This window comes from Gymnogyps californianus, chromosome 7 (assembly GCF_018139145.2).
Source record: "Gymnogyps californianus isolate 813 chromosome 7, ASM1813914v2, whole genome shotgun sequence".
Classification (NCBI taxonomy): Eukaryota; Metazoa; Chordata; class Aves; order Accipitriformes; family Cathartidae; genus Gymnogyps; species Gymnogyps californianus.
In genome coordinates, this window is record NC_059477.1 from 14,815,717 (window position 1) to 14,835,338 (window position 19,622).

Sequence of the window (19,622 nt, forward strand, 5' to 3'; positions counted from 1 at the left end):
TCTAAAGTAGTTCAAAGTTTCTGCAGTAGCCGAAAACTAACAGCAAGAACTTTGTCTTCCCAAAACTGCTAGCATGCTGTGTAGGTCTGCTAGCACAGGATACAGTAGGTTGAAAGAAGGGTCTGAAAAGTGCAGCAGGAGTAGCAGTCAATTGCCAATTATCATAACAATATATAAATAAATAGCAATACTTCCTAGCTATACATGCTCTAATTGTAGTAAGAAAAATGCTTGGATTTATGGTGTGAAAAATCTTAAATCTATTAGGTGATTTTTCATATCGTGAGTGTTCTGTTTCTGAAATGTAACAAAACTTAAATTTAGGGCTAAGGAAAAACAAGTATTTTGGTTTCTGTCTCAGACTTGTAAACTGGCATATGACATAGGAAGTACTGGTAGTACGGGGAAAAAACTTAATGGAAACTACTTTAGTACGTTGGATCTTTACAATACAGAAAACTACTTCTGTATTATTCTGACATCTTCTCACAAAGGGATTCCTCTATTAGCACACCAAAAGAGATTATAGTAGCTGTCAGCGTTCAGGTTCCTAAATTCATTTCTAGGTGCTTCAAAATCAATAAATTACTATAACAACATAAGTAAAAATAATCCATCTTTTGAAATCATTTAGCCACCTTGTACAAAAACATATTCTGCCTTTTTGCAGAGGCCTCCATTGAAAAACGCACTCTAAACTTTATGTCTGTACCTACTGGCAGAAATCCATGCAGATACTATTCATTTAAGACTTTTTCCCCGAATATTTCAGCATTGATGTATTAATTTTCATAAGGGTATTTCCACTCTGAATTCGATGAGTTAATTTGAATTACAAAAATCTAACCAAGATAAGTGTACTTTCTGTGTTGCCTTTTTAGGCAATAGACCTTTTTACAGAGGAGGGAATGATTTCTTACCTACAGGATTTGGAAATGAGCAATGTAAAATTCATGTACTCTCAGTGTCACAACTGTAAATACTGCTCTCCTCATCCACACACAAAGAGAAGTAAGCAGCTCTCTTGTGCTGTCCTCCACTGGTTTTTTTAAGACTCTGTAAGCAGCATTCCACAGTTAGTTAGGAAGGTTTTTATGGGAAATGGAATGACAAGTAGCTTTGTAAGACCGGGTACAAAGCAGGCAGCTCTACACTGAACAGTGGTGACGTTAGGAGTCCAGCAAGCACCTGCACAGATTCCCTAATACAAATCTGGACTGTTCCAGAGAGCCTTCTTCACAGTGGTAACTTGTTTTAAGACAATCTCTTCAACAGTTCTTGGTAAAAGTCTACTGGAACCATTTGGCTAAGGGGCAAAAGAATAAGGCACATGAGACAGAAGTAGAGCCATTCTGGAGGGACATACCAAAATCCTGTCCTCCCTTGAAACCTTGGATATTTTAAACAGTAATCAATTAGAGTCTGAGCTCTAAGGACTACATTTTTTAACAACTCTATCTTCTTTCCATCAGCCATGTATAAGGGACAGAAGAACCTGGAACTGGGTCATAGCAGAAAAATTTTGTTTGGGTTTCTCAGTTGTTTATTGGGAACTTTATCTGTAAATGCGTAACACTGGATAAATATAGTCTGATGTTGGACAATGTCCTGACGACAGAAAAGACATAAAAAAATTGGACAGCACAATCCAAAGACATTCTTTGGCAGAGAAGTCAGAGAGAATCTCAAGTGTTTTTCTTCCTCTTTGAAAAACTTTTTTGATTAATTATTTCCTCAATAGCTCCCCTTTGTATTTATACTTCACATGCAGTTGAAATACCTACTAAATACATAAGAGTAAGTAATAACAGTCATAAGAATAATGTATGTCCTGAAAATTTTAATTTAATTTTTTTTCCTCCCATTGAAATCTGATTTCAAAGAATCAAAGCTTTTTTCACCAGGGACATTCCACTTTTCCCTTTTTTATGCCATAGCTCTCTGAATTAGCTGAGAACAACTAAAGGAACTGGAAATCTCTAGTAAAACATAAATACTCAATTATCATTTAAATAATAAGAGCTATACTCAGTCAGATTCCAATCACAAAGAAAATGATCGTAAAAAATAGAGAATAAGGGACGAAGGAAAAAACAGAAAGTACATGCCATTACCTGTTGAAATCTTCCCAAAATTTAGGTTAGAAAAATAAAAGTTTCATCAATTCTCAAAGCAGAAAGACCTACTTCATCTACACAAAGCAGAATTTTACTGTCTGGGTCTAAGCAGGACTGCACAATATTATTCTCTTTCTATATGCTAATTCTACTACCATGTATCAACAGAAAAATGTCATAAATACTTGAAAGAACATCAAAACTGAAATCACACAAACCCTTGGGTCCTTCATCCTTCTTGCTACCAGTATCTCTTATAGGATCATCAATACTGCAGTCTGTCCCAGCCCAGGAGAAATTACAAATGCAAGTGGCTTCATTACTACAAACCTGGAAAAGAAAGTAAATGACAATAGTTGGGTTTTAACTACCTTTTGTTAAGTTTATTTAACATGTAATTAGGCATTTAATTCACAAAACTTATCCATTTATATATTGTAGCAATAGCACTGAGTGTTTAGAATGAGTATAATACATCAATAACCTAAAAGTTTGCTTTAACCCTCTAAATACACTCAGATGCTAGGAAAAGCAGAAGTGTTCCCAGTGGTTCCATCATCACTTGCACTACACACCTGCATAGGATGTAAAAAATAACAGAAACTCTCATCCAAAAAACCCCTTATCTAGACTAGTTAGAGCTTCACTAACCAACTGTCTAGACTTTGAGCCTGGATGTCCAGAAGGAATACAAGCATTTGCATTTAAAAGGTTCAAGACATGGTCATGCTTTACAATCTCTCATTTACAGCTTGCTCCCATGTAGAAGAAATAGTAAGATTTTCATTGGTTTTGTCATCATTTTTTTCTAAGCAGCAATGAGGAGTGCTTGCTTATCTTCTAGAACGAGAAGAAACAGTTCTTCCTAAGTTTACATTTAGTTGAATGACCTCTGAAAAAGGACTTAGGACTCACTAAAATTGGCAGTACATTTATCAGATACAGGAAAACCTATCCAACTGACAAAACCTAAAAAAATCAAATCAATAGTGAAAACTTTCCATATGAAAAAGAACATGGAGTGTGTTGCTAGAAGAGGTTACTAGGGAAAAAGCATGACATGAGAAACAGACACAAAACAAAGAATGAAGTTTTGATTATTGGACTAGAAATGAAGTCAGTCATTAGGCATCAGCTAATAGTGTCTTTTGGACACTGGAACATAATGTCAACAAAACCCCAGAAAATCACCTACACACTACTGATTACAAGTAGTACATGTGATTTTTTTAAATTTAACTTTTATCTCACTCTGCTTCTTAAAGTATTCACTGAAGAATCTTATCTAGGAAGCTGAAGATAAATACATCTTATGGCAGCTTTGATCAACTGAAGTATTCTTTTAAAATTATAAACTGCAATCATCCAAAGCAAAACAAAAAAGGTAACATAGTTCTCTCACCGCTCATGCTCCAAAAGTACCAACACGATTTCTAGATCGCCTAGATCCTTTACTTTCCAATTTTAAAATTTTTCTTCTTGATTTTGAACCTAATCCTCTTCTTTGAAGCACTCAAATTCATCTTCAATTACACATAACAAGAAGAAAAAAAAAAAAACAAACCTTCTTCTATAAAGTCTAGCCCCTTGGGCAAGTATCTGTCCACTGAATCCCACAGTGGAAAGGTTTTATCAATACTTTATCAGTATCAGTTAAGACACGGAACAGTGAATCTGTTCATCAAAACATATCTAACGTCTTAGACAAATGGACTTACAGGTAGAATAACAGAGTATCATGTGCCTGAATGTAAAATGATACACTTTGCATCTGTTCAAGAAGAATATATCAGCTCTGTTGAGGTCCAACAGTTTAGAATTTTAATTATTTAAGTCATGAGGTATAAATCCATGAACACAGGACCAACTTTATAAAGGTGTTAGTATGCAGGAAGAAGTTTAACTGAAGACTGCAAGTAGCTTGAAGTATGGGTAGCACATTACAGAAGTCTTTACAATAACTGATGTCAAAGCTCTTGCTAGTAACGAAAACACTTTGGGTATAATTGCAGAACTAATTTGACAACTTAACTTTCTAAAATTTTATCTATGCTTCACAGAATGGCAGTCTTCCTCTGAATCTAACATTTGTGTTTTCAGATCAACAGGTCTTAGGAACACTTTCAGGTAGAAAACTCCACAGGGTACATTAAGATCACATACAGCAGAGGCAGCTGGAGAAGCTTAGCTGCTAACTCCCAGTACAGACTCACCCCATGACCGGAACAGACTTTTCCGTTAGAACCAATGGGACAGCTGCTTATGTTCAAGGACTGAATTGGCAGGCACTTTTTGTCCAGACACATCATGTGAGGTCCACATGGAGCTCCATCCTCCACATAACCTAAATCTGTGTCATCATCTAAAAGAACATGAGCACCACTAGGAGAAATAAGTTTTAAGATACTATTAGTATTATGACTGGAGTCTTTTGAAAATATTAAACAGGTTAGTGTAGATACTAAAAGCCTCATACCTTTCTCTCATTCAAGCATACAGACAGATTGAACAAAATTATAAAGTTTTTCTGTCTGTCTACAGCATTGACAAGGTGTTCCAGTTGTCAGACTAATAAGAAGTCTAGATAATGACTTAAATACTCAAAAAGGGCACCTTAGGCTGTGGGGGGTTTTTAACAGTCTTTGATGGGCTGTGCTTTTTTCTTTTTTTTTTTTTTTTTTTTCTTTTTTTTTCTTTTTTTTTTCCCAAATGCTGTGAAATACTATTGCTAGAAAAATTTTAAAAAACTAACTTCCCATGTGATGACATTTAAATAAAAATACTAGTGGAATGACAGAAGAGTTAAGAATCATTGTTCACTCAGGACCTAACTATTTAAAAGAGTATTCTTAGCATGACAGCAATGTTGCCAATGTCTTTAAAATACAAATCCAGTATTGTGCACAGTAGACTAAAACCTATTTACCTGCCCTTTAACTGAACTGTAGCTTAACATCTTACCCTGCCACAACTCTTCAGTTTCCTCCCTCTCAGCCTTCACTTCCCTACAGCTATTTCTCTGAGGATATAATACTCAAAAACATTATGTTTAATATATGGGTCTTAGGCAATTACAGACTTCCCCCCCACCCTGCAAAATATAGTGCTGAACATTAAACTCTGACTCTGAAGTTCTGCTACTGGAGAGATCAGATAGAGTAATCAGGAGGATAACCCACATTTTGTCCTCTTTAAATGTGGAATATTAGCCTTTTTTTTTTCTAAATCAAAAGAAATACCACTCAGAATAATGATGTTGCTGTAAGATATTAATTACCTAAAAATCATACAATTTTACATTTATGTTTATCTTAATTCAATTAGGTTTGACAAAGCAAAATCATGTTGGAACACTGCATTATCTTTTACCTGCAATCCACTATTCGTCCTTGATGATAAAAAGAATTTGGGATAATTTCTCCTTGAACTTGACCAACTCGTGGAACTCTAGTCAGATTAGTACAGAGCAAAAAGCCACAGAAAACATCACTGTAAAATGAAAACATAAATCAAAAAGTTACTGGAATAATATGAAGTAAATTCACAAAAAAGAAAGATTGGCAATGATGCTGCTGATCACATTAAGTAATATATTATCATAAGGTGCATGACAGACTTCCAGAGTACAAGTCTGGAAATAAAATAATATTTGATATAAATGACAAGAGGCAGAAACAAGTAATCGTTCACTCTAATGCACCAGTGAATGTTCACAGCAACAAAAAAATTTATCTGTGCTCTAAATACAATACAGTACAATTACGAGGAGCCAAATTGTACAAAGCTTTGTCATATCAGACTAAATTACATTTCCCTCTCTCTAGCAGCTTGGACACTGTACGTTAATGTGAAGTTTGAATTTTTAATTATATTTTGTTTCCCTTGCAGGACAACAGAACCATAATAACAATAGTTAGCATGCAGTGTGTGCGCTTGAATTTTGGTAAAGAATCTGCTTTATTTGATGTTCTTTTATATGTGCAATCTTCAATAGAAGGATATCAGCTTAAAACTTCCATCTCTTACTCTAATTGCCCTAAGTCATAGAAGCAACTGGATGAATGCTGGAAATTGTGTTTGTTAAAATTGCAAAAAATTTAAATGGCCCTTCAGCTAGACCATTTTTCTGCATCTCTCTACTGACTAAGAAAAGCTTTTCGACAAATGAGGTTTTTAATATACATATCAGAACACAACACTATTCTCATCTAAATATAAAAAAAACATTAAACAACTTCTTTGCTTATGAGCCTATCTGAAAAGTGAATCATGTAATCCAAAAAAAAAAAACAAAAAAAAACCCCCACTTGACAAACATCAGATAGTCAAAGAAGGAAAACACTGAGACTGAAATTTTTACATGCATACTTAAAAATTACAAAACAGTAAGTAAATTAGGAGAAATTTAAGTCTATCCACTAGTGATCATTAACTTGAAAAGTAAATTTAATCAAATATTCATCTAGTAATGATCACATGCAAATGAATCAGCCATTTTCTCTATAGCATCCGAATGTCTAATGGTCCTCTCTGGTCAAAATAAAGGTTGGAACAAACTTGAAATAGCATAATCTGGTATCAATCCCAGAGCAAGCGAAAATAGTGTGTGTATTTACAGCCTCATTTATCCCTACCAAGTCTGAGGTGTTTGTACACTATGAATTTGTGACTTTTTGCTGCCCTGTCCCCCAGCTCCTCTGAAAGAATTAGTCACAGTACATTCTTCTGAAAATGTGGAATTCTTTACAAGTGTATTCCCGAGTCACCCGTGGACTTGTCAGAATGAGCTATGGAACTTTTTCAAGATGCAAACCTTGTGAGGGAAAGAAGATTCAAACTAATGCAAAACAAACTGCTGAAACATTCATTAAAAAGTAGACAATATTAAACCAGTATTAATCTATTTAAAATACAAATAATCTCCACCAAGCTGAACTTACTGTTTGCTACACTGAATCCATCGGTCTCCATCCTTTCCACAGTTTCCTTTTTTTGTGCCTTCTGTATTAAGCTTTTCATAACAAAATTTGTCAGATCCTGAAGACTCTGTTGATGAAGAACGGAAAAAGGAATGTACTTTCCACTGGCAACATGAGAGCTTTGAAAACCTGCATAATTTATTGCAGTAGTTCTCTGTATTTTTTTAATACAAAACAGAAATCTAACCGCATGTGTATGTACACAGATGGTATTTTCCAGTGACTACAGTGGGAACGTAGCAGACTGAACTGCAATACCTACAGACGGCTTTTCTAAAATAATGCTCAATGTTCAAAATTTGCTCTGAACTTCTAAAAAAGCAATCTCCACAGTGTCTGTATTGTCTTCTGCATTTGAATTTATCTGTGGTCTAATTTTGTTCACATAGCTTTAATCTAGTTGTTTGCACTGCAATTATTCCTGACCTGTATTTCAGGAGATCAAAGATTGTATATCTGGCATATACCATAAACATATGTTCTGACATCAACTCAATGTTTATTTTATTTTATTTTTTAGGAGTTCACAGAGAAAACAAGGTTGAACACTCAGAGTGTAATTTCTACCGCTTTTTAGGAGTAGAAATCTGAACTAATAGGTTTAAAAACACAATTATTTACTAACAAGCCTACTTGTTTTTTCTAAAAAATCAATTAAAAAAAGAAAACAAGAGCAGCACAACAATTATACAGAGGAAGATAAAATAGTAAAGGTAAATAAGAGTAGTTTCACTAAAATCACCTGTACAGAAGACAAAATATTTTAAAATATAAGTGTGTAAGATACAAAGAAATTAGTTAACAATAACATCTATTGCCTTTAATATTATCAATAAACATTAGGTGGCAACATAAACCTCAAAAAGGCATCAGAAGACAAAGAAAATGTTGTCTCCATCCAATTTTACACTTATATAGCATCTTTTGTATTGTACAAGACAATAAATGGTAAAACTATATCCCTCTCCTCCCATCTTCCCTAGAATGGAATGTTTCTTCTGCCTCAAATAGGCAGTGTCAGCAGTGGCAGTTATGATTAGACAAAATGCACAAGAAAACATTAAGTGCAACATTAAGAGTACAGGACATCCTGATAGTTCTGCTCTGCTGAACTGTCTCAGTCATTACACAGAGCATTTACTCCCTCTCAGCTGCAAGCAAAATCCATTGCAACTACAATGCTATTTTACTCAACACCTCTGGGCTTAAATTTGTACTATGTATATTTAAATTCACACCAATGTACTAATTTTCCTGACTTGTAGGATGGTATAGCAAAGAGAGGCAAGGTGGAGCAGCTTTAGCATGAACCACTGCTGGGATAATGGAATTGACAATTGTCATTAAAAACCCCCAAAACATCTGTTTTGAACTATAGCAAAAAGATCTTCAAACCCATTTTCCCCCCCCCCCCGGTAACAGTAACTCAAAGTTGCCAATATTTTGTATTTCTCACCTAATTCCACCAGAGTCCAGCATTTGCTGCCCTACCTATGTCTACAACAACATCACGTCAGAACAATCTCACTGTCATCACTCCCAAACTCAAAATTTCACTTGGCAGTCAAGCCACAGTTTCTCACTGCAGTCTACTCCACTGAGCAGAAAACTTTAACTTACAGTGGCAAGAACAAAAAATAAAAATACTAAAAATACAAAACAAAGGCAGGAATGAACCAGAAATAAAATACATTTAAGGTAGTTAAAGTCAACCTACTAGATCCCCAGATATATTTGCACTGATTATCTCTTGTCTTGCATTCACCATTATAGCAACGACCCTAAACAAAACACAACATGTTAGCGATAAGAACTGAACACTATTTCATTTGCTTCCCCTCCCCCAACAAATGTCTCATTTTGATTCTTCACACACATATTGGGATGTGTAACAGTTTCACGAATTTGGGTAGATGGAGTACACATTTTGGCCCAGATTCTCAAAGTCAGTTGGTGTCTAATACATGCTGACATTTCAGCAGCTGCTTTATTCTTCTCATGTACACAGTTGTAAAGAACTTATTAACATGGAGTGTAATAAAAGATCTACATGTAAAATGTAAAGATACCAAGCAGATTTTACTCAAAGTATAAATTTTTACTATTCATAGAGTGCATAAAGCACAAGCAACATTGATGTCCAAAAGACAAAATTTATGAAGAAATATGGAAGACAGGATGAAAAAAAAAAAAGAAAACTTGTATTTGGTTGATTTCTGTTTGCTGATGTGCAGGGATTTTGAAACACTGCATACCTGATTAGAATCACAAGCATACCCATCTTGTTTATGAAGATTTGGTGGACACTGAAAAAAATTAAGAATTTTTTTTAATCATGTGTACTGTAATAATACATCAAAGGATCACATATGGAATTTTCCCGGTTTTAAAAGACAATTGCACAACATATAAAGGGGGTAGATAACATACTTAGTGCAGGAATCTTTATAGCTACAAACAGAAATGAAAAAATGAACACCTTGAGCCATGAAATACACAGTTTGATTCTAACTTTCTGCATATTCCAAGTAGAAATTAAGGAGGTGAGGCAAAATAAAAAGCAGAACAAATATGTTCAGTAACAGGATATTTGGTAGCTAATACTGGGGCCATGTTTGCAACACTGCCACTGTATTCATTTCAGTTCCACTAAGAAAGTAAGCAAGCACCTAGTTGTAGCCTACCAGTCTATTGCTTACAGAGCTGTAGTTTTTTTATGATGTTAATTGTCACGTTCTCTTGGCATTGGAAACTCTTATGGTATGAAGAAGTCATTAGGTCCAGAAGCCTCAGATTGCTAAAGCTAGGAGCAGACCATTCTCAAAGCTTTTCCTCATCAAAAAGGGACCTGTGTGGGAAAGGGTATGGTGCTGCGATGTACCGTATTAGCCAATACTTTGAGGGCAGCCTTTCTAGCTTAAGAAAGCCCTTCTCCCTCCCATTAAGAATGCTGCATCTACAGAATAAAAGATTTAAAATAAAATCTCAGCAATAGCTACTTAGCTGTAAGTGTGGATGTCTCAGATGATAATATAAAAAAAGCTTACTGTTAATTTATTGGCATCTATAATTACAGCCAATGCCCAAAGAGAGACATGTGATCTATTCTGAATCTTATTTCTTCAAAGCTAAGAACTTGATGCAGTAGATGACTGCAGCAGAGTTATGAAGTTCTTATATAACCTTGAAGCTAAATACTCAGTATTGAAAAGGAGCATATATCACCTAAAGCATCAAAGTTGCTGTGAAAATGGAAGATGTACACGATGTTGACTATTTAAAAGAGCTCAGGTTAAAACAACCTTTTGGTTACTGTTTATTCCTATACTTTTGAGTATTAGCCAAATGTTTTCAAGAGAAATGCGTAAGATCCACAACTTTTAAAATTATCATACATGTGCACACTCCTAAAAAATGTAACACTTTGTACAAGTCTTAAGAGGAGCGGCTGAGGGAACTGGGGTTGTTTAGCCTGGAGAAAAGGAGGCTCAGGGGAGACCTCATTGCTCTCTACAACTACCTGAAAGGAGGTTGTAGCGAGGTGGGTGTCGGTCTCTTCTCCCAAATAGCAAGTGATAGGACAAGAGGAAATGGCCTCAAGTGGCGCCAGGGGAGGTTTAGATTGGGTATTAGGAAAAATTTCTTCACCGAAAGGGTTGTCAAGCATTGGAACAGGCTGCCCAGGGAAGTGGTTGAGTCACCATCCCTGAAGGTATTTGAAAGACCTGTAGACATGGCGCTTAGGGACAAGGTTTAGTGGTGGACTTGGTAGTGTTAGGTTAATGGTTGGACTCGATGATCTTAAGGGTCTTTTCCAACCTAAATGCTTCTATGATTCTATACTCAATTAGTTGTAATTTTCTACATTTGTATTTTAAACTATTTTATTTCATAGAATCTTACTGTTACTACCTTTGAATCCATTCACATTTGCAGTATATTCTTAGTACTTATGCTATAGACCAGGCAAAGAGTAAAGGAGCATGTCTGACACAAATATGATACACAAAACCCCACGAGTTTTAAAAAACAAAATAAAACTACAGAAGTCATATTTTGAGTCCACTTAGATTAATTCTTTTTTGAGCTTTGAAAAATTTTGTTAGGATTAAAAAATAACCCCCCACAGTTATTTGCAGGTATATAAGAGTGCAGTTTGTTAATCCAGATTTTCCTCTTAAATTGATATAAAATGAGTGCAAACAAACATCAATAGTGTAAGCAGAGAAAGCTTCTGCATACATACCTGGCCAGAATCTCCAGTGCAGAACTCTGCAATATCACATTCATTCACTGCATATCGACAGTCATAGCCTCGTGGGAAAAACTAGAAAATGAAGAATATAGTTCAGTACTAAGATTATGTAAAAGCAAAAGTAAAGGTTCCTGTTTGGAATTACTCCTCATTTTAACACTCTGTAAACACTATACTCACACATATTTGTCTTTTTTTGCTTGGCTAACAACAGAACACCACAATCTCAATAGTTATTTCAAAGTGTTGAAAAAGATTTCAGTTTCTTAATATTTTAAAGGCTAAAATGAAGTATATAATACTTTGAAAATTTAGGGTTTTTTTCATCTCTGATACATAAATGCAAATAAAAGGCATTTTTACATGAATACATATCCAATGCAATCTATTCCCTTTATATTTGGGGCAGTAATCACATTATTGTCTGGAATAACAGTCTGAGTCTACATAAGCTGTTCCTTTTCATTCTACATAAAACACACTTTGAACTAGAACAGGCTGCACGTGACTTCCATGGACAACTGAAAAGAACAACAGATATACTGCAGCAACACTCACAAGACATGATGTATTACAGCAGGGTCCATCACTACAATGAGCTCCATTAGAAAGAGAGCACTTCTTACAACAGTCTGCATAGCATTCCTGAAGAAAATATTAAGCAACATTTTTAGTTTTCCATTTTAGATAAGTTTTTTCTTCACAATCTTTCCAACAAACTATTATGTACCAGCAGATTCAGTTCAGCACTGATGACCTGGAATTATCAGCTGGAAGAATCCTTTGCAATGGTCAAATAGTAAAGTAAACAGAAAACAGTGACATATGCTATAGCAACAAGGGGATTCACACCTTCTGAAGCCTCTTCACAGGTGTGGAATAGCCTGTGCCAATGCATGCTGCTTAGTTAAATTGCATTCAATGCAGAAAAAAATTAAGAAAACTAATTATGGATGTAATTAGATTTAAATACTGGAACTAGGACTCAAAGCCACAGGGCAGATTTTTGCAAAAACATTCTTGGACTATTTCTACAATAGAGAAGAAAACAACAGTTTACTTATGCTGTCTGAACACAGGCACCTATCTCCAAAGCACAGATAAGGAGTCTACCACTCCAGGCACACTATCCAGGAAAAGTAAAGGGGCAAGCACTTCTATGGCACAATTAAAAAATTGCTGGGAAAACAGCTATATCTTGTTGTTAGTATGACAGGAAGACTGTTCTGAGGACACTCTGTCTTTGCACTCATTCTCACTTGAAAAAATGTTTTAACACAGTCCTTTAAGCTGTTTCCTAACAATAGGCAAAACAAATTCATTTGCATAACCTTTCCCCTTCCCTTACCAATTACATAATTTATCTTAATATATTTTGTAAGAAATACTTGTGGAGTAATATATAACTCTACTTGCCATTCGGAAACCGCAATCACATTCTTCTCCTGCTTCTACATATCCATTTCCACACTCAGTCGTTTCAAAGAGCTGAAAGCAAAAAAGCCCCCCCCCCAAGTAAGAATAAAACTAGTATCAAATGACTTTTCTGTCACACATACCCATCTCTGCAATGCTACAGAAACACGCTCTCACAGAGAATATATATATGCTGTGCTACTGTGATGGGGAAGGCAGCATGTTTTTCAAGTGCTGCTAGTCAGAATTGTTAAGACATGAAAGATGTACAGCTAAATCACTTGATTGCTAGCCCTCTTTAGGATAATACTGAACTCAGAAAATTATGCTAAACAGAGAGACAATAAAATAATTCTCAAGGGGATAACATTTGAACTTCATTCCAATTCCTCTGACAATTCCTTCAAGAAACCAGTCAATAATATGATCTCTGGAATCTACTCAGGTACCCATACTTTCTCATGCAATTAGCTACTGTCTATTCCAGTGTAACATGTTTGTGCATGAAAACAATAAACATTAAGAAACACTGCCAAAAGGAAGTTCTATGTGCCTTATTAGTAAGTTAGAATAACACAACCATATATAGATAGTGCTAAACAGTTACTCCTAGGACCAGATATATACAATACAGATAAATTCTACAGTTCAGGATGATATAGATTCTATACTGGTTTCACATATCATAATTTTGATTAAAGGTGATTTAAGATATTTTTCAGTCTTGTCACAAATAATTTTGCAAAAAACTTGTCTGTTTTCAATATAATAATTCTGTTTTAAAATCCTATAAGAACATCAGGATCTCCAATTTAACTGGGATATTAGCAACAGAAACACATTCATCATTAGAACATGGTTGAAATGAGAAGTTAAAAGTTAAGTTAAAATGAGAACAGATAAATCTACAGCTAGATGACGGTGAAAGATGCGAGTAAACATGTTCTTTCTGCATGGGCTTAGTGGCAGTACAGCTGTTGAGGATCATCAAGATATAAAATGTAACATACAATACAGTACAAATTATTTATAAACTTGGATGGAATTCTTCTTTGGTACTTTGGGGTGGGGGGAGGTATCATACTGCCTAATCAAAAAGAAAGAAAACATTTTACTTTTGTTGCATAAACTACGTAGGTAATCAATAGCACCTACAATTTTGGGTGCCAGAAGCAAAACTACACCAAAGCAATACCCGTATGTACTCTTCTTCACTAGCAATGTTGACATGATTCAGAAAACTGAAATTTCTTTTTTTTTCTCTATAAGCCACTGTTGCTACTATGCTTCAGTGGAAACAGCAAGATCTCTTATTCTGAACCTGAAATTCAGTTCTCCATCAAACAGACCTGGTTATCTGACCTGTAGCTCGTAAGAAAACAAAAAGGGGTCAACCAGAGAAATGCAAGAAAGTAACAGAACACACACAAATGTCCTACGGCATTAATCAGGAACCAGCAAATGTTCATATACATATCAGAGCATAACTAAAAGGTTATAATTAAAAATTACATCATGGTGACTGCTTAACACAACTATGGTTTATTTACCTAAAGATTAAACACACCATTTTCTACCTTTCCTCCCAACCTCCAAATAATATGTTTCAAAACATGGTATGATTTTTTTTCCCCCAAAGTACTTTAACTTCAAAGCTGTGAAACACTGACACAGATAACATATAAAGATAATTAAGCAGCCATTCTCCTGGGAGCATTTTCATGGAAGTAAACCAGATTTTTATTCTGTATACAGTCAATTTGACAATTTGTTCACATTACCTTGCTAGACAACCATCATCAAAAAATGAAGCTGTGTTTTTCTTTCTCCCTACTTACTCTTTTCTGTAAGAATTCTTACATTCTTATTCTATAAGCAAAGAATGCTGCCCTGGGAAAAGATTAAAAAACACTCTAACAAGCAAAATTTTCTTAGTTAATTGTGCAAGGTGGTGGTCTACCAAAGGATACAGCACAGTAAACAGAACAGCCTAATAGTCTCACGTGGTACTGAATTCTACAAGGACAGCAAGTTTGACACCATGATTAAATAGAATATTAATACTTTAGATTGATCTTACTTTGCAAAAAGTACTCAGCTCTAGAAGGATGTCAGGCTAATATTGCCTTAGAAAAAATTATGACCTTGATAAGTTTTTAGGCGAAAAAAGCAATGGATGGTACAAGGAAACAGTTAAAAATTACAGAGTTTGCTAGAAGTACATCTGAAGTGAAATGAAATTAAATTAACTTTGAGAACAACCACAAGCTGCTACTGTCTATATGAAGTAAGCTATTGATTTCTAACTCCTAGTGTGGTAACTGGCATTCTTTTTAACAACCTCAGGCAAAAAGTCCAAGAATTGAGTGTATGTGGAGCATGCACTATGACCTAACTTCTGGATTTATTTTGCACTACTACCAGCTTAGTAAGTAATGCATTTATGCTGAATGGGGATGCATCTAGCTGTGAAAAATCAACTGCAGTATTTGTCATTAAGAATTGATGGAAAACAAGTTGCATTCCTCTTAAGATTATTTTTAAATGTTATGGGAATGAACAGCTAATTACAAGCAACCTCAAGAAAATACCCACATAGACATTTGAATAAATTTGAGAACAGATGGGTGTTAGTGAAATTATTACATTTTCATTACAATGCTTAGCAGAGGTGCTGACTATCAACATATTTATTACCTTTGTTGGCCTGTTGAAAAGACAGGCACCTCCCCCACGAAGTAAAAATTCTTTGTATTCTGCAATGCTGCATTTGGAGAATTTCCTGGAATGGTATACCCTAAAATGGCAAAGAACTAGCTGAGTAAATGCCTTGAAACACCAACAGTTACTGGAAGGGGGCAGAGAAGTCACAACATTTTTTTAATACTGTAAATCCCAGTTTCTTACAACCACTGTGTGCAACAGTATGTCAGCTCAGTCTTATGCTCAAACAATAAAATCAGAACAAAAGAAAGTTTTTAAACTTTTTGCATTTTTGTATTTCTATTATATGGATCTACAGTATATGAAACTGTAGTCTTCTAATCTTCTTAATAATGTGAAACGACATTATCATAATAGCTACCATGCACTTTCTCGACTGCATGCATAATCCAGTGTTCTCTTGGGTTTGTTTTCCCTGCAGCTTCAGTTTAAAAGATGGATTACATTCCAGATCCCTGATTTCATGCCAGGGTTTTAAACCTGTTCAATTTATCTGATCCTGTTAATAAGGTTAATTTTTAAAGTAAAAGTAACTGTAGCCAAAAGAACAGCTGTATAGGGTCAGACTAAAAATCCACTTTACCCAAATCCCATCTCTGATTTTGGCCCTAAGAATATGCCCAGGGAAGAGTAGAGAACAGGACACTGTACTACTACTTGCAGAATATTTTTCCAGCTTCCAACAATTTTCAGCTCAATAACTTTCTCGGGAAGCCTTGTTTTGTCTTATTTAATAATCTTCATTGTATTTTCTCCCATGAATTTGGTCAAAATCTTTTAGCAACTACAAGATGCTAAAGCAAGAAGTTTCACAGCTTAATTACAGACTGGTAGAAGAACAATTTCATCCTGTTTTTTCTGTCACCTATTTGCTAGTCTCATTTCATGTCTCCCTAGTTCTTACACTGGAAGAAACAGTAATCATTTGCTATGTAGTTCATGATGTTACAGACTTCTCTCATATTTCCTCATCTCCATCTTTTTCCCAATCTGATGAAAACATACTTTGTCATTTCTCACACAGAAACTGTCTGATATTTTTATTAGCCATATTTTGAGATCGGGGAATGAGAACTCTTCACACTATTAAAGATGGGGGTAACCATGCCATAAGGAGGTTCTCCATTCCTTTCCTAGCAGCTCATTGCTACTGAGCTGACATTTCCCCACTGAATTATTCTATACATAAAAAGTGTCTTCTGGCACTGATGGAGTTAAGTGAAAAGGCTTTACACTGCAGCTAATTATTCACTCATTTCATTAGTCAGTCCTTTTTCAGCTTCTAGGTGACTATCATCTGCTCCTGGCATTTTTTTTTTTACGGTTACCTTATCTACAGAAGAGGTTTGTTCCACAACCTCTTCTACTGGTATTTCCATCTGAGACTGATACTTTATACTTTGATGAGTTCACCGCAGGAAGGAAGCTAGTATCTATTCTGATCAATGCCTTACTTCAGATTCCAGAAGCAAACTTACTGAATAATTTTCTGTTGCATTTATACGGTGGCTGGCAATTACAAGTCTACAGGAAAGCCACACAGTAATTCTATTGAAGAACCAATTTCCAAATACCGTATGAAGAAACTAAGCTCCTTCTGTCTTATTTATAACTAATTTTCTCCAGGATTTTTGCAATCAAACTTCCACAGCGAGCAAGAATTCTGACAGGAAGTGATTTATAAGACTCAAAAACCTATATTTCAGAAGCTATCCTTTTCTAATCAATTGCTTACAGTATAGAGAAAAGAATCTTTGGCAGTGTTTGAGGGTAGAGGGCAATGATACCTGGTTTCCTCCCATGTAGATATGCTTCCCCCTCAGACATCACTGACCATTTAGCTAAGGATTGAGAGCACTCGCTGAAAGCTTCAGGTTTCTACTTTTATTCAATGGAACAGAAGCAGAGACATCTGTTCACTCAAAAGTAGAATTTTGAAGGAATTGGGGAAAAAATAATTAAAATTTAGGAGGAAAACAGAAATATCACTTTATTATAACACTTTTTCAGCTGCATGTAAAAAGTATAACTGGATTTATTTAATGAAAAATATACACTCTTTACTTTTCAATCATTGTACGTATAGCAAAGCATTAGTGAATACACTGCATTGCACTGCAAAATATAAGATTTATTAATAATTTCCTAAAATGTGAATAGCAAAGGGAATTAATTGCTGAAAATTGAAATCATTGATCTATATGTTTGGGTTGTTTCAACTGCTTCTAGTTTTTCATTTATCAGTACTAAAACACATGGACAAAACCCAATACATAAATATTTATGTCATAATGTAAACTATGAACACATTCCAGAGCCCTCAGTTACTGATAGTTATGACATACCCCGTTTCCTCCATGATGCAACCACCCCAGGATTCAGTGCAGTCACACTCTTCTCAGACAAGACCAAAATACAACAGAAAAGGAAAGCAGTTATAAATATGCTTACAATAAATATAAAGTACTCACTATAAAAATGGACCTTGACTAATTATACAAAGATTAGATGGTTGCTTGGCTGTAAAGATTCTAGTCCTAAGAAGGAAACCAGCCCACCTGAAGAGATACTAATATACTTAATATAAATGCGGTACTTTCAAATTACCATATGTGCATGTCCTTAGACTCAACACAAAGTTTCAGGCAGTATAGAAAGCTAAAAATAGCTGGCAATGTTCTTCCCTACATGCTCTGAAAACAGGCAGCACAAAGGTATGTGCAGTACACAAGATACTGATGATTAAAAATATTCACATTTCCTCCTCCCTAAAATGTGTATAGAACACCTTGAAGGAGAATTGTTACTGGACAGGCCACGTTTTTTCCCTTTGGCATAGAGTTATTAATAGTAATATGTAAATTGGCCAATCAAACATTCATTAGAAAAAGTAGTTGAGTGAAAATGGATTTACAGTTTACTTACAGCTATAGCATGTAAGTTAACAGTGACCAAATTAATGAAATAAAAACAAAAGACCGACATCTTATGGTTGGTAAAACAGAAGTTATAAACTACTCATAAAAATCATCTACCAAAGTGGTAATATTTTCAAGAAGAAAGATTCTGTATTCTGGTTACTACAGCAAATCCATACTGTTTCTCCACAGACAATATTCACGGATTATTTATATGGTTATTTCTGCTCTATCCAGGTCTTTCATTAATCTTTCTCTATAAAGGGTATCCGAATAAGAAAACTAAGCTATCATTTTAAAACCCCCTATCTTACAGTTAAAAAAGATTCTGATTTCCAAATTGTATGAACTCTGTTTTACCTGTAATCAAAAAACAATGGTATAGAAAATATTTTAGCAATTTCCAAGTTTACACAATTCAAAAGGAATGCTTTACAAAACAACATTCCCTAAACTTTTCCACAGTTTCCTAATTCACAGATTTCTGAAGTGATTCCAAAATAAAGTCAGCATTATCATTCACATTTTTAAAGAAGAATCAAAGAGAGAAAGTAGCCAAATTGCTTACAAGAAGTGAGTGGAAAAACCCAACAATTTTCTTTAGCCCCAAAAAGGGCTTTTGCAGCAGCTTTTGTACCTACACTCTACATGTGTTAAGGCCACGTCAGTCCAATCTTCTGGCTGTGAAGCAGCAAGATAACAAGTTGAGCAAATGTCACCCTGGACTAGGTTACAGCTTCTTACCGTTTCTTCAATTATAAATCAGGTATTTTTGTATTTTAAGAAGTCAACGATAGTTCTATAGGAATTACAGATGTCACTATGATAAATAAGGAGTTCTGAGTTAGATTAATGGTGTTTTTACCATTACACCTTTGAACGTTGGTTATGAATCTAACCTCCTGACACAGGACATCACTGAGGTCATTGCAAAATGAGTGCTAAACTGGTGGCTCTCAATTTGGTTAAACTCAAATTTTGGTGCACATATTTCCAAAAGTAGCAATTCTTGTTCTACAGTTACAGCAAGTTTGGTATTTGTGTCAAATATTACAAAGGAAGAGTTTATATATTTAGCTAAGGAGGACAAAAGAAGACTCCATGTACATACTCGGTTTCCTGGCAGCTGGCTCCCATTGTATTCCAAGGTTCTGAGCAAGACTTTGTGCTAGTTCCTGTGCCATGGCCAAAGGGAGGCCATACTGCATTTCAA

The 19,622-nt window shown here is 35.1% G+C and overlaps 1 protein-coding gene across 2 annotated transcripts in view; it reads right to left on the bottom strand.

Annotated features, from left to right (window-relative positions):
• Positions 1-19,622, bottom strand: part of ADAM23 (ADAM metallopeptidase domain 23) — a 78,839-nt gene that overhangs the window by 13,460 nt on the left and 45,757 nt on the right. For both annotated transcript variants that reach the window (XM_050899897.1, XM_050899896.1), the window contains exons 13-24: positions 19,521-19,611; positions 17,837-17,885; positions 15,465-15,564; positions 12,768-12,839; positions 11,910-11,996; positions 11,343-11,423; positions 9,352-9,402; positions 8,814-8,877; positions 7,058-7,163; positions 5,487-5,606; positions 4,331-4,499; positions 2,336-2,447 (exon numbers count right to left, since the gene is read on the bottom strand). In XM_050899897.1, the coding sequence (XP_050755854.1) occupies positions 2,336-2,447; positions 4,331-4,499; positions 5,487-5,606; positions 7,058-7,163; positions 8,814-8,877; positions 9,352-9,402; positions 11,343-11,423; positions 11,910-11,996; positions 12,768-12,839; positions 15,465-15,564; positions 17,837-17,885; positions 19,521-19,611 (1,102 nt within the window). The remainder of the gene's footprint in view (positions 1-2,335; positions 2,448-4,330; positions 4,500-5,486; positions 5,607-7,057; positions 7,164-8,813; positions 8,878-9,351; positions 9,403-11,342; positions 11,424-11,909; positions 11,997-12,767; positions 12,840-15,464; positions 15,565-17,836; positions 17,886-19,520; positions 19,612-19,622) is intronic.